The sequence below is a fragment of the Phymastichus coffea genome, unplaced genomic scaffold, assembly GCF_024137745.1.
Source record: "Phymastichus coffea isolate CEN01 unplaced genomic scaffold, Cenicafe_Pcof_1.1 PCOF00083, whole genome shotgun sequence".
NCBI classification, from domain to species: Eukaryota; Metazoa; Arthropoda; class Insecta; order Hymenoptera; family Eulophidae; genus Phymastichus; species Phymastichus coffea.
In genome coordinates, this window is record NW_026706894.1 from 373,807 (window position 1) to 387,729 (window position 13,923).

Genomic DNA, 13,923 nt, shown 5'->3' on the forward strand with positions numbered 1-13,923 from the left:
CCAGGTCCCGTTACGCAAACTTGCCGTTCGAGCTGATCGTCGCGTCGTCAACCCGCATAGCTTCCACTCGCTAGCTCGCCAAGAACAGGAGCAAAGGGGACCCAGGCTACCCGGCCTCGGGGGTCTCTCGGTTTACGAGTGCAGCGGAGGTTCTTTTAGAAATGATGAGACAAGCCGAAGAAAAGAGTCGCTCTGCGGCGATCGCCGTAGCGGGGAATATTGGATTGCCGCTTCATTGTAACACTTTTGGCAGCGAGAGTGGCGGCCACTAATGCAACGTCTGATGTGCCTTTTTGTCCGAAAGAGCGAGCGAGGTAATTACCTGCCTCGCGCGAGTGACGCTCAAAAGAGGACAAGAAAAATGGAAACACAAGTGACGCAACCAAAGGTTTTAGTAGTCCAAATGCAGCGACGGGGGGAGTAGGAGAAAATCCCGCGTGCTCTTGCTGCAATCTAATCATTGATGCAAGTTTCGCGAGGTATTTAAATTGCGTGCTGACTTGGCAATAAATAAATATTACAAGGGGGCAATGAGGCAATGAAGCAAGAGAGAGAAATATTGTTCGCTACTAGCTCAAGATGTGTTCAAAAAAATTTTCCTCGTTGCGAAATAACTTTTACGAGTGGCTGTTCGGTGCAACCAGACATGACGAACCGGAATTGAAATTTACGCTTCTCAATAACAATATTTCTTCGTGAAGAAATACCAAAAGAAAAGCTTAAAGTAAAAGTAGATTCACAATTGGATGACTTCTCAATTATGAGGATAAAATTGACGATCGGCATATTGCTGAAAGCCCCTGCCGGCACAATCATAAGCGTAAAAGCTGAAAGGAAGAGACGGGACGAGCGCGCCTCGATCAAAATTGATGAAAAAAAACAATAATAAAAATAAAACGAGGCGCCAGCTATGGAGCGTTGACATCTCGGTTACAGCAACAACTTTGTATAGGCGATGGCAAATGCAGCGGCGAGTCGGTTAAAGGTCCATCAGCTCGGTGGTCGGTGATAAATCAGGGGATATAGCGCAGGTAGAACGCACGTCTGTCGCAACGACGAGTGTCTGCATACGATTTCTACACGTAATAAGTGCAGCAGCGAGCGAGTCGGAGAGAGAGAGAGAGAGAGAGAGAGATTGTGCGCGGGCAAGGAAAAAGCTAAAAGGTGGGAGAGCCCCCTTCAAAACTGGCGGTGAGCCCGGTGCTGCGCGACACTTGCACGGGAAAATCGCGCGGAGAAAGGGGCCAAACGCAGAGACGCACGAGAGCCGCCAGCACGCCGAATAGTTCGCGCTGCGTTGTGCCGAGTCGAGAGTGCGCGCGGTGTCGTTCGGTGCTGTTGTCGCGGGTCGGCCGCATGCCATGTCAATGCGACATGGCACCGTCGACGTGGTTACTGCTGCTACTGTGCTGCGTCCTCGCCGACTGCCAGGAAACGACGACGGCCGTCGCGACGGAGGCGAGCGCTCGGTCCAACATCCTGCGCATACCGCGCAACAGGAGCAGGCCGGCGGCGGCGGCGGCGGCGGCGGCGGCGGCGGCGGAGGCTGAGCGGGCGCCGACCGCCACGCACCGGCCGCCCATCGAGTTCAGCAAGAACAACCCCGAGCTCGACTGGAAGTTCCAGCTGCGCAAGATCGCCGAGCAGGAGGAGAGGACGCGCGACGAGCGGATCGACCTGGACTTCATGAGCGACAAGCTGGAGAAGACTGGCAACAGCATCCAGTGGCTGATCAACCTGTACGATCCGCTCAGATGGACCAAGATACCCGGCGACGTGAGCGACCATTGCCGTCGCGACATGTCCGTGTTCTTGGACAACTTGAAGAAGGGCGAGTTGTGGGCTGCCAAGCGTGAGTGAAGAAATTCGATGGCCGCGCGTATAACGATTTCACTGAGAAAGCGAGTTGGCGCGCGCGCGCGCGCTCGCGTGTGCGTGCGAATACGTGGAATCAAGTTTTGCTCGAATTGGGACTTGGCGCTGCAGCGGTAGAAAGCAAGAGTACGGGCGCCGAAGGAGAGGGAGAGACAAGGACCGATCGATTTGCCATAACTCGCGGCGCTTTCAAAGTTTCCGGCTTGAGGTTGCGTTACGAAACGCTCGGCCGTAGCCGCGTCGATATTGTGTCAGAACAGGTGCAATTGCGCGCGCGCGTCCTTGCGAAACTCGCCACACTTGGTGGCCCGACGCGCCTGACGTCCGGATGCTCATCGAGGGCAAAGGGAAAGAGCGGAAGCGCTAATGGCGCGTCGTAATAAGAGAAAACCAGCGTCGGCGCGTGGCCCCGCGCGCGCCAACGCCGAGAATCGCGCTTTCTACTCGTCGTCGGCGCGTCTATTTTATGCAACGTCGCCGTGCCTCCCGATCGCTGGCAATGAACCTCCAAGCTCGCCTCCGGTCGAACGCCCTCTCGGCGATCGCTCGTCCGCGCCGTTCTCGCGGAAATCAACGTTTCCGCGCGACGTCGGCGTCGGGGTCGTCGTACCCGCTGGCCGCTCGTCGCTCGGGCTCGTCTTTTCCAGCCAGACGGAATCGTAAATTGAAGCATCGACCGGGAAAAAACGTCCCCCTACCGCCTCCGATAACATTCCCACAGCATTAAAATACCAGCGGAAGGAAGAATTCGCCGAGCCGCGTTGCCGCCGTCCTCGCGAGCGCGCGCGGTGAAAACGTTCGCACGGACGCCCGTTTTTGCGGTCGCCGCTGCCGCGCGCAGGCGAAACAGACGCGACGACGACCTTCCCGGCTTTCGGAAGGAAACGCGACTGAACCGTGCTCTGCTTGTGTTGTCGGAGCAGTGTCGGACGCGAGTGGACGCTACTCCTCGCAGTATCACTTTGGCAATGGATTCTGGTTGGGCTCGAGCGCGCTCTGCCGCGAGGTCAACGCAACTGCCAAGGCGAGCAACGACACTTCGCCGTTCCTCGTGCAGTTCTACGTTACGCGCATGTTCCTCATGCTGCCCACCGACATCGAGTCCACGGTGAGTTCCTTCGACGATATTTTACGCGCATCGATCAAGCCTTTCTCGCCAACGTTGCCTTCGGTCTCCCTTTTTCGTGTAAACCGAGGGCGGCGCTGTAGCGAGGAGAGAACTTGACAAATGAACGCTTTGGCATCCGCCTATGTGCCCTAAGAAACTTTTTATCCTAAGCTCCAACAACTTTATTAAAAAGTTTGTTAATCTTAAACTTTTAAGTAAGATCTATCTCGCGATAAAGTTAATATGCGCGTGCGCGCGTCCAAGAGGTGTGGCGCGAACGAGAAATAAGAAAGTGGCGCAAGCTCTCGCAAGCGCGAGTTAGCGCGCCGCCAATCGTCTGCTGCTCCGCGCGGCCGGCTCGGTGCCGCAGCAAAGCTCGCCAAGCGAGCCCCGGAGTGTTTCGTTGCAGCGACTGGCGGATTACATCTGCCACCTGGTCACCGAAAGGAGCACGCTTCCCTCCGTCGTGCCCTTGTCCCGGACCGGTGCAATAATCCCACCGCCTCGTTTGTCACTGCTCGAGAAAGAAACAAGCAAACGCGAGCGCAATGTCGAAACACGCGGCGTCGGCACGTCATATATGCCAGTAGCGGTCGTTACGAGAGAGAGAGAGAGAGAGAGAGAGAGACTACACCGAAAATTACCCGCGTGTCGTTTACGAAATCGGCGAGTCGCTTGACTCACTAGGATATCCTCTCTCTTTCTCTCTCTCTCTCGCGGCGTCGAACAAATTACGCCTGGATGTTCACGTAATAACGATTGGCCGGAGCGCGCGATGATTTTAACAACGAAAACGTGTTCCCAGCGGGGTCTGGGTGCGATAGCAGGCTTTGGCGTGACAAGGGAGAGAACGAGCGCTTTGCTACGCCGATATACCATCGAACGGAAGTGGCCGGGAGAATCAATCTCCTCTCCCCCGTTCTTTCGCCGTAGACCGTGATGTCTTATCTGCCGGCTATAGCACTCGTAGACCAGGCTCGTCGATTCTAAGTGGATCTGGCCGCGCGAGCACGTCCAACGACGTCGCGCTCTCGCGGCCTCGTGGCTTCTCTGTCGCCCACGCGGAAGCCATGGGCTTACGAGTGTATACACCCTCTTGAAAACTCGCTCCCCTCTGGGCGCTCCTCTTTAATTTATCGAATGGGCGAAATTGCTACTCGTTTTCCGCGCGGCCAAATGCCATCTCGGTCGGCAGCTATATTGCGATTGAAAGTTTGATTGCAGTGTAACTAAGCTCTTCTCCGCCCCGTCCCCCGTCCCCTGTCCCCCGTCACCCGTCCCACCGCACTGGCAATGCCGCGCAAAGTTCAATTCGGTACTGATTACATTTGAAAGTGAAATCAGCATTACGAAAATCTGCCGTCGAAATTCTCACCAATTTTGTTTGCCGCCATCGGCGGTTCCCCAACGAACAGCGCGGCAGCACTTAGCGTTGCGCAAAAGCAAACGAAACACTTCGTAAGCCCGGCTTTGTACTTTTCTCCTTGCAGACTCGACAAGTGTTCATCGGGCTGTGCTTGCCAATCAGCTGCGAGCACGCATCGGTGAAATCGATGCTGCGCGCGAGCGCCGAGCGCGTCGAGCGCCAAGGCGAAGCGACGCATCGCGCTGGCCAGGGGCCCAAGATCCACATAGTCCAGGTGCGCAAGGTACCCAGTACCGACTACTCGCCGTGGAACGACCCCAAGTTCTACGCACTCGCGTGAGTATCGCATCGACGTTGCACTTGGCGACGTTCCCTCTCTTTTGTCCGCGCGCGCGCGCTACCAGGAATCCTCGCGGGGAGTACGGAGCAAATCGATCGGTGCCTCTGATTAATAAAAGACGAGAGCCCTCGGGGCGGATGTTGCCGTTGATTGGACCTAAGTTTCTCGCGAACGGCGCAACCGCTTGGAAAAAGAAAACAACAGCCGTCTGCGGCTATCGTCGGCGACGCGCCACAGGGAAGCATTCGCGTGCCGGCGACGCCTCGTCGGTGGATACGCAGCGGTACTTGGCCGTGGGACGCGACTCGATCGACGGACGATAATTAACGGCCGGCTGGCTGCTTATCCAAAGCTGCGGCGCAATGTTCGCCGCGATAATAATCCAAGTCGCGGAAGCGCAACGCCAAGCTTTCGTTTGCGCGCGCGTGGTCAATATTGTCGCGATCGCTTTGTTCGCAGCGCGCGCTATCACAAGACAAAGGAAAGATTCGAATAAATAAAGGGCTCGACGGTCCGCGCCGCGAGGGGGGAGCACCGGCAGAGCCGAACGCGCGATACGCGATGGCTTTGCTCGATATCTTTGCCGGCGGGCGAGCCGCTGTGCACGCACCGCGCGGTTTTTCCATGTCTTACTCCGTCGCTTCTATTTCGCTGTATTTTTTTCCCTCTCGTCACATTTCGTCGCGGGCTGACGCTTTTCGTCACATTCATATAAATTTAGGCAACGCCAGCGTTTGCTGGAACAAAGATATCCTCGCGAAGTTGTCGAAATACCGTACAAGGCTATTCACGCTATGGTTTTATCAACGATACGTTTCGCGGTGTTATTAAAGAGATCAATGTAAAGTTGCGCATCGTCAGTTGACTTTCGAACTTAGCAAACAGAAGTAATGCTACTAGCTAAACCAACTTGTCGGATAATTCGCCGACGATATTACGCGATTACACGCGCCACGTACAATTTATTACAAGTTAGCAAACATTTGCCTACGTGTGGTAACGTCAGTTGGCAACTCGCGTCGTCTTGGCGCATACACACAAGCCCACGTCGTTTCAAATAATAAACGTTTGGGCCGCGTTAACAAATCCCCTCGCGTGCCGCTCGCAATCTCGAACGAGCATTTTACAAAAGCATAATATTTTCGCTGGCCGCTCTCCTGACAATTAGCCTTAAAAACCCAAAGGCAAAAAAAAGGTCACGCAACCGAGAGAAATACAGCTGACTCAGCCGAATCCCTCGGCGATGGAAAAGGCACTCGCGACCTGCTTTGCGGTCCAGCGGCCTTACGTAAGTCACACGTTCGCGCGCTCGCGAGCTCGCGCGGCCACCCGATTCGGTGAATAATTGCGGCTTCGCGGCCGACGGATAAATTGTTCTCGACGGAAGCTGGATTAATTACGCTCGATCGCCTTGATTTAGAAAGGAGAGCGCTTGCCGGGAGCGGTCCTCGGCGACGCGCCGTGCACCGAGTATGCATACGCGCGCGCGAAACGGACTCGAATTACGCAACCACGCGGTAATGATCATCGCGTCGAGTCGCACTTTATGTAATTCGTTTAGAGAGAGAGATGCACTTTCTACAAACACATTCTCGCTGTGCACGTTTCGCCGCGTTTGTCGGTCGCGCCGAGAGAGCAATTTCTTTCGATCTTTTCCGAGCGCGCAATAAGTAGCCGACTCGAGGATGCCGTCGAGGGAAGCCGACCGATAACTCGCCACTTTTCCTCGCGCCAATTAGACAACTGTTCGCTCGCGGATTCGACTGGCCGAATGCAAATGCCACCACGGTGGAGCGTCACGTAACGGACGCCGCGAAAGTCGTCGCGTCGTCGCGTCGTCCCGCCGCAGAGAGCCAGAAGGAAAGTTCGCGTCGGAAAACTCGGGGCAATAACGCGCGCGGCACAACCGAACGTCATACTCGTTTTGGATTTCGATCGTCCGCCGAACAAAGCCATAACGCCGCGGCCGCGCGCGTGCGCGCGACGGAGAAACTTTGGCGAAAGTTGATTAGTTCGTTGCTGGCTTCCGCGTGCCGTCGACGCACGCACACGCGGCTCGGCAAACTCTTGGCTCGAGTCCAAGGCTCGTCGACGCACATCCGCGAGAAAAATACGGCGCGTCGTTCTCGGCCTCCGACGATTTGCGCAGCGCCGCGATCGGGAGGAGGCTGCAAATTACGGAACACTTACGAGCGCGGGGCTGCTGTTCCCGGCAGCTGTGCTCTTGTCCTCGATCGAGCCCGGTGACGCTCGGGGCGACGCTTGGCGCGGAAAGACCGAAAATTGGACGCGCGGCGTTCGCGAGATCACTCTCGCTGTCGCTCCAAACGAGAGTGGCCGTTGTGGCTTCGTCTAGTTATCGAATTGGGACAACGGTACCTCGCCCTAAGTACACAGTCGGATCGGCGCCGTTCGCAATTTGCTCTCTCGCCAGCTCTGCCTGATCGTCATTGCCAATGACGTTTTATGGATCGACGCAGGCTTTTAACCGCTATTCCAATATAAAATAATCAGACACTAGCACAGAGATTGCTATCCGACGGATTATCCGTTCAATGGATGGCCGTATGTCAATGAGGCAGCAGGCACGCGAGAAATGTCATAAAACGGTACTCGCTAATGCGCCGCGAGAGAGACCATTATCTATCAAATTTTCACGTTTTATCAATGTCTCGCGCAATTGTTTCCGATTGATTGCCTTTCCCCCTCTCCGACTCACGTTTGGCCTTAGCGAGCGGCTCAGCGAGCAGAGGGCTCAACGGCAAATTCGTCCGCGCTTCCAATCCCATTTAGAGGAACGCACGGAATCCTCGCTCGCTTCTTACGAGTACCAACGTACTCGTACTTTATCGAGCGAAATTTTCCATCCGCGAGGGAGATATAAAACTTGGAACTTGTAAAGTCTCGTAATCGAGTGACCGACACGCACAGTGCACGCTCATCCGCTGTCGCCGCGTACGCAAAAGCCAGCCAACGCATCCATAGATATAGATCGAATCGAAGGTATTGCGCGGAGAGCCCGGACCGGTCCATCCTTTCCCCGAATCCAAGCATATGTTGCGCGCAATCTCGTTACGGCGATCCAGCCGACGGAAGTGCAAGCGGGAGAAAGCAAAGCGCGTCCACTGGAAAAACAAGAGCACAAAGGCAAACGCACAAGGCCCCCGAGGGTTTTGTGCCGGGGAATCAATGGACAGGCCGAACGCGAATGATGAAACACGGATGATCGAGATTCCGACGAACGAGGTTTACCGTGAGCTCCAAGTGGGCTTTTTCGCAGACGGACGGAAATTTTTCGCGCGGCGTCTAACGGAACCGGCTGGTCGGGGCTGAACGTTCGTCGGCACTCCAACGTAGCTCTTTTTGCCGCCGCCAAATCCACGCGCGCAAAGCAAAAACGAGATACGTCCAATTAGCCCGGCGCATCCCATTGAATCGACGATGGACCTGCGGGAGGGGGGCGAAATTCGAAAACAATCGAACGCAGCGAGCGTAAGCGGACAACGGACAGTCCGACGGCTCGATAATCTCGTTCGATATTTAAGCTGGTTATATAGCTCCACGGCAACAGCAGCGCCCAGCGGATTAATCGCAAAAGCGCCAGTTGGATAATCAAACGTGTTTGGTATCTTTCCCACTCTCTCGCTCTCTCGCCGCTGCCACTTATCTCCATCGCGTAGTGCTGGCAGGATATAATGACGCGCTGCGTTGCACGTATACGTGCTCCACCGATAATCGGATTGCGTGAGTCTTGCCGCTTTTTCCGGGCTCTCCTCTCATTCCTTACGTACCGCAGTCTATTTTCAGCATTATTACGGGGATTCGCCTTATATATCCGGGCTGACATTTTTACGTCGTCGCGTACGCCTGCGAACAAGCCTTTTTTCCTCTCGCAAAAGTGGAGCGGCCGAGCGAGCAGTATAATAACATCGCTCTCTCGTGGAATGCAATTTCCTCGCGATCAAACTTTCCTTGGTGTAACACTTTGCGCAACGCGCTAATTGCTCTCTCTCTCTCTCTCTCTCTCTCTCTCTCTCTCTCGCTCGGCAAATCCAAATAAATATTTCGCGTAACGTTTCAATTAACAGCAGCTTAGCGATCGCGAGTGCATATGCGCGGTGAGAGAGCACTTTTACCTGGCCCATGGAAATACGATGAAACTGAACCGCGCGCGAACGCGAAATTATCGACTTGCGGGCAAACAAAAGTGCACACAGCTAATTGGATTAGCCACTAGCCGCGCTCGTAAAATCCAATGCAAATCAGATTAAGAGCACTTTCGATTGTTTTCCCGTTGGATATTAACGTCGGCTATTGAATAACGAAAGGGTGCCGCTCGGTAATGCGGCAAAGCATTATACTTGGTGATGACGTTGACCGCGCTATGCCTCGATATTCCAGTGAGTCGCGACGATTAACAATTGCTCGAGCGACGATGCCTCCTCGTGTTCGCCTCGTACCGATTAGCATACTGATCGATATCGAATGATTCAGCCAAAAGAATACATCGAAAGCGAAATCTCCCTTGAATTATTCAGCTGCACTTTCGCGCTCGATAAGTAAACAAGGCAACGAATCCAAACGCAGATGTGCGAGTGCATTAACGCTGCTGCTGATGATCTGCGCGACGATCTACGAGTACCGCACTGGGCAGTTCGCGTCCAAGGGATGCTCGTTGTCGGTCCAGCAGGAGGCGGAATCGCTGAGCGCCTCGAACAACAACGACCGGCCGGCCGAGTACGCCGACAAGAATCTGGAGGAGCAGCGTGGTACCGGGCCGCGAGACCACAACGACAAGGAACTCATCGAGAGGATGGAAAAGGGTGGCAAAGCGCCGAAGGACGATCTGCCGATCGAGAGGGATCGAGGTAACGATCGTCGAGCAGCGAAGACGTCGGCGCGGAGATGTGTAATTACTCGTGGTCGTTGCTAGGTTTACTGGTCAGTTGTTTGCTGGCGTTCAGTCCGATGGCCAACGGCGGCAAGATCGTGAGCGTCGAGCCAGCGACCAAGACAAGCCTGACCTGCCTGCACGGACTGCGCGTGCTATCCCTCGGCTGGGTCGTCATGGTGCACACTTACCTGCAGGTCTTCTCGATCGCAGGTACCGCTCGGCGCAGAGCTCGAGCGCGATATAATTTGCGCGCCAAGGGCCCTCGGCCTTGTTGTTGTTCTTTTCGCGTTGGCCCGCGGGAATCGCATTCGCCTTGACGGAAGGCCGCCTTTCCTTTATTCCGCGAATTATCGGCCGAAGCATTGTCTGGCTTCTCGGGATACGTCGCTCTCTGCCGAGGCTGTTCGTCGAAAAATTCATCGGCGTTCGCGTAGCAACGAGCTGCGATTCGTTTAATCGAGTGCTCGGCGCAACGCAACGTAACGCTGCCTCTTTCTTGTCCGCTCGGACGACAAGGTCTTGGAGCATATCCTTTCACGCGGGCCGATCAGCTTTCGTTTTTATCCGGCAAACGCGCTGCGTCGCAGAGATGCGAGATGCAGGTGACCGCGCACATCCGCGCACATCCGCGCACATCCGCGCACATCCGCGCGGATCGACGCAACGCGAGCGAAGAGAAAGATCGCAAGTGGACTTTCTACTTTTTCCGACCGCAGCGCTCGCCTCTCGCGCTGCATTTGTCCTCGGTGCAATTGGGTTTGCGCGGCTGTCGAGAGGCCGAGGGTAATCGAACTTTGCGAGGAAGAGCAGAGGGCAAAGGAGGGAAAGAACGGCGCGCGTCGAAAGCTCGACGGACTGGTCGGCCGCGCGACGACGCGTGTACTCGGTGGGCCGGCTTTCACCGGTAATAATGCCTTTCTCTTGCCAATAGAGAACAAGATCCTGCGCACCGTCACCGAGAGGAACTTCATGTTCCAAACCATCAGCAACGCGACCTTCTCCGTCGACACGTTCTTCTTCATCAGGTGAGCGCGAGCTTTTCAACGGAGCTGTCGAGCCGCGGCTGTTGTGGCTCGTGTCTCCGAGCACGCAATCGAGTAACGGCCGCGCGTTATCGATTTGGCCGCGCTGCGAGATTATCGCACGCAGTTACACAGTCGGACGCTCGGAGACGAGGGCCAAAGTATTCCAATCGCCGTTGCGCCGCGACTAACGAACGGGAGAGTTGTGGCTCTGTTGCAGCGGCTTGCTGGTGACCATTCTGTTCTACCGATCGATGTCGTCCGGCGGCACGTCGACCGATAAGACCAGCTTCTTCAGGGCGAGCACGAGCAAGTTCCTTATCATGATCTTCTACAGATTCGTTCGGTAAGCGCCGCCGCCGCCGCCGCCGCCGCCGCCGCGACGATGCCCCAGCGAGAGCACACTGATAATCATTGGCAAACCCCACCACCACAAAGGTTGACGCCGTCGTACCTGTTCGTGCTCGGGCTGAACTTGATCGCCATGAAGTACGCCATGTCCGTGACGGTGTTCTCGCCGCAGATCATCGATCACCACACGTGCGAGCAGTTCTGGTGGAGAAATGCCCTCTACGTGAACTCCCTTTATCCTCGCACCGAGATGGTAATGTATATTGTCCAAGGCCTTTATCGGCGAACGACCATCATTCAGACTCGCGCCTCATTGTCTCTGCGCGCGCCTGCATTACGTATTCCACGCCACTCTCGCGGCCGCATGCATTATACAAGTTTTCCGCGCTGCCTATGCGTGCTGGCTTCTCGTATTTTTCTTTGTCGGGCTTCGCCGAAAACTTGGACTCTTATCCGACGGGCTGCGGCCGGCTCGCGATAAATCCGCATCGAGGCGCGCGACACTTCGGTCGGCGAGAGAGCTTGAGCGAGCTGTCCGTGTGTGTGTGGCCTCGTCGGCAGTGCATGCTGTGGAGCTGGTACATGGCCAACGACATGCAGTTCTACGTGCTGGGAATCTCGCTGCTGCTGCTGTCGGTCAGGTACTTCCGCGCGGTCGCCGCGCTGATCGTGCTGCTGATGGTCTCTTCCTGGTTCACCACCTTCTCCATCGCCTACGGCAACGATTACGTGGCCAGGTGAGCGTGGCGTCATCATTTCACGCACAATGCGCGTTGCGCAACGGCTGCGCTATCCGAGCCGTCGGGGCAGCCGCGGATCTAGCCGCGGATCTCGCCGCGCGTCCGATCGGCCGACGCTGCCTTGCGGCACGCTCGGGCCGTTTGCTCTCCTCCCAACAGCCCAGTCCGGAGAAAACAAGCCCCGAGGCTGCCTTTGCACTTTTACCGATGAAATTAATAAGGGCCGCGGATCATTATTGGCGAATAACGCTCGGTCGACTTTAATGAGCGTTATTCTTCCCATCTCGAGCTTTATTAATCGTAAAACTGCAGCGCCTCTTCGTTCCTCGTTTTTGCGCGGAGCGCAGCAAATCGACGATGCTGCAGCGACTCGTGAAACTTGATCAAGTTGGTCGATTTTTCGTGATGCCATCGCGCATCAACGTCGTTTGGTTGATCGTGCCGTGCGGCTGGATCGAGAGCGGTTGTCTATTTGTTCGATTCGACGAGAGCCTCGTCCGGACGTTCGATAAAGGATTCATCCGTCAAACTCGCGTCAGTCCCAGGCAGTCCTCTCTCCTCCTGTCCGAGTCGCGAAAGAATCGGCTCCGTACAGCGGAAATACGTCTGGGCGCGCGTCGGCCGAATTCTGTTAGGCGGATGAATGAAACGAACGAGGCGTCGGCTGGTCGTCAAGAAGATAAGAGGGGGAGGGAGTTTATTCGCCTAACGTCTGCGTTGATGCCGACAGGATTCAAGAGCCCTTCGCACTGTTCGACGAGCTGTACGACAAGCCGTGGCTCAGGGCCGGGCCGTATTTCATCGGCACGATGACCGGCTATCTCCTGTTCAAAACCAACTGCAGCATAAAGATCCCTTTGGTAAGTGGCCCTGGCGATCGATCGAACGTCGATTTCCATCCGCCGCGCGCCGACGGAATTACACGTGCCGCACCCTCGCTCGCCGCGCATAATTCCATAGTCGCCGCTGCCCCCCCCCCCCCGCCGCGCGCACACAACCCGCTCCTTCTCGTAAAGCACTCGCGCGATTTCGAGTCGCATCGACGAATGCTAATGGCACTCGCGGACGCGCCTCCGACTCGCGCCTGCCCGCGAGCTCGTTATTCGGTCAGAGCGATATCGCGCTCGCGCCGATGCATTGGCGCTTAATGAATCGGTTTTTGCGATTGATTTTTACGGGCTACGAGCAACAAGACTTGACATGCCCTCCGAGCGCAATGTTGATGAACCCCTCGATGTCGTAAAAGCGCTTATTACTCGTGCGCTGCAAGAAAACGTAAGTTTGACCTTCGGTCGGACTTTGGCGAGGGAAGAGAAAAAAAATGCCAAGAAAGCTAAATTCCATTATATTACCCGCGTAAAACGCCTCGGCGCGGTAAAAGTAGTCTGTTGAAACGGTAATGGCATCACGCGCGTCATTGAGAGTTCAATAACTTGGCTGCGCGCGCGCGTCGTAAAAATTTGCAAGGATGAAAAAGGCGGAGTACGACGAATCCGAGGAGACGGGGGATTGCGCGCGAGCGAGGTATAACGAGCTGGTCCGGCGACTATAACCAAGGCGTCGTCCGTTGTGGGTGACTCTGCGGCGACGCGCAGCTGCTGCGAGTGGCAGGCTGGATCGGCTCCTCGCTGACCATGTGCTCGCTGGTGTACGGGCTCTACCCGGAGAATCTGAGCGTGACGACGAGCTCGCTGTACGCGAGTCTGGGTCACACCGCGTGGGCCGTCGCGGTGAGCTTCATCGTGGTGCAGTGCTGCACCGGCGCGGCGCCGCTCATTGACAGGCTGCTCTCGCTGAGGTTAATCTACCCCCTGTCGAGGCTCACCTACTGCGCCTACCTCGTTCACCCCATGATCATGATGTTCACCTCCACCCAGATGGACGGACCGCTTCATCTGCACAACGGCCTTGTCGTGAGTTCACGCCTACCTCGAGACACTTCTTTACAGCTAGCTTGCGCACGACCAAATGACGGATGCGTCACCCGGTTCGTCGATGGCTCCTACCTACGACTTATGGAGCCATCGACGGCCGACAAGTAATTAATGTTTTTTTTTGCTTTGTGGGTCTTTCTTATCCATCTGACGGTACAATGACTCGAGTCCCCATTGCACAGTTGAAATAAATAGACGTTCACGCGCTTGTCTAAATTTTCCTCTCCCTACTTTTTCCCACTGTTCTCAAAATACGATTCATCACGCTGAACCATAGTTTCTCGCTCCCTCTT

At 55.7% G+C, this 13,923-nt stretch overlaps 1 protein-coding gene across 2 annotated transcripts in view; it reads left to right on the top strand.

The window, feature by feature from the left end:
* Positions 1–13,923, top strand: part of LOC131668723 (nose resistant to fluoxetine protein 6-like) — a 45,064-nt gene that overhangs the window by 29,748 nt on the left and 1,393 nt on the right. Inside the window, exons 1-11 of one of the 2 annotated variants that reach the window (XM_058943116.1) lie at positions 1,105–1,852; positions 2,799–2,983; positions 4,474–4,685; positions 9,277–9,557; positions 9,623–9,793; positions 10,515–10,608; positions 10,826–10,951; positions 11,044–11,209; positions 11,518–11,693; positions 12,427–12,556; positions 13,292–13,609. In XM_058943116.1, the coding sequence (XP_058799099.1) occupies positions 1,357–1,852; positions 2,799–2,983; positions 4,474–4,685; positions 9,277–9,557; positions 9,623–9,793; positions 10,515–10,608; positions 10,826–10,951; positions 11,044–11,209; positions 11,518–11,693; positions 12,427–12,556; positions 13,292–13,609 (2,355 nt within the window). In that variant the 5' untranslated portion in view covers positions 1,105–1,356. Of the gene's footprint in view, positions 1–1,104; positions 1,853–2,798; positions 2,984–4,473; positions 4,686–9,276; positions 9,558–9,622; positions 9,794–10,514; positions 10,609–10,825; positions 10,952–11,043; positions 11,210–11,517; positions 11,694–12,426; positions 12,557–13,291; positions 13,610–13,923 lie in introns of those variants that run through there. The other variant, XM_058943117.1, reaches the window with a different exon arrangement.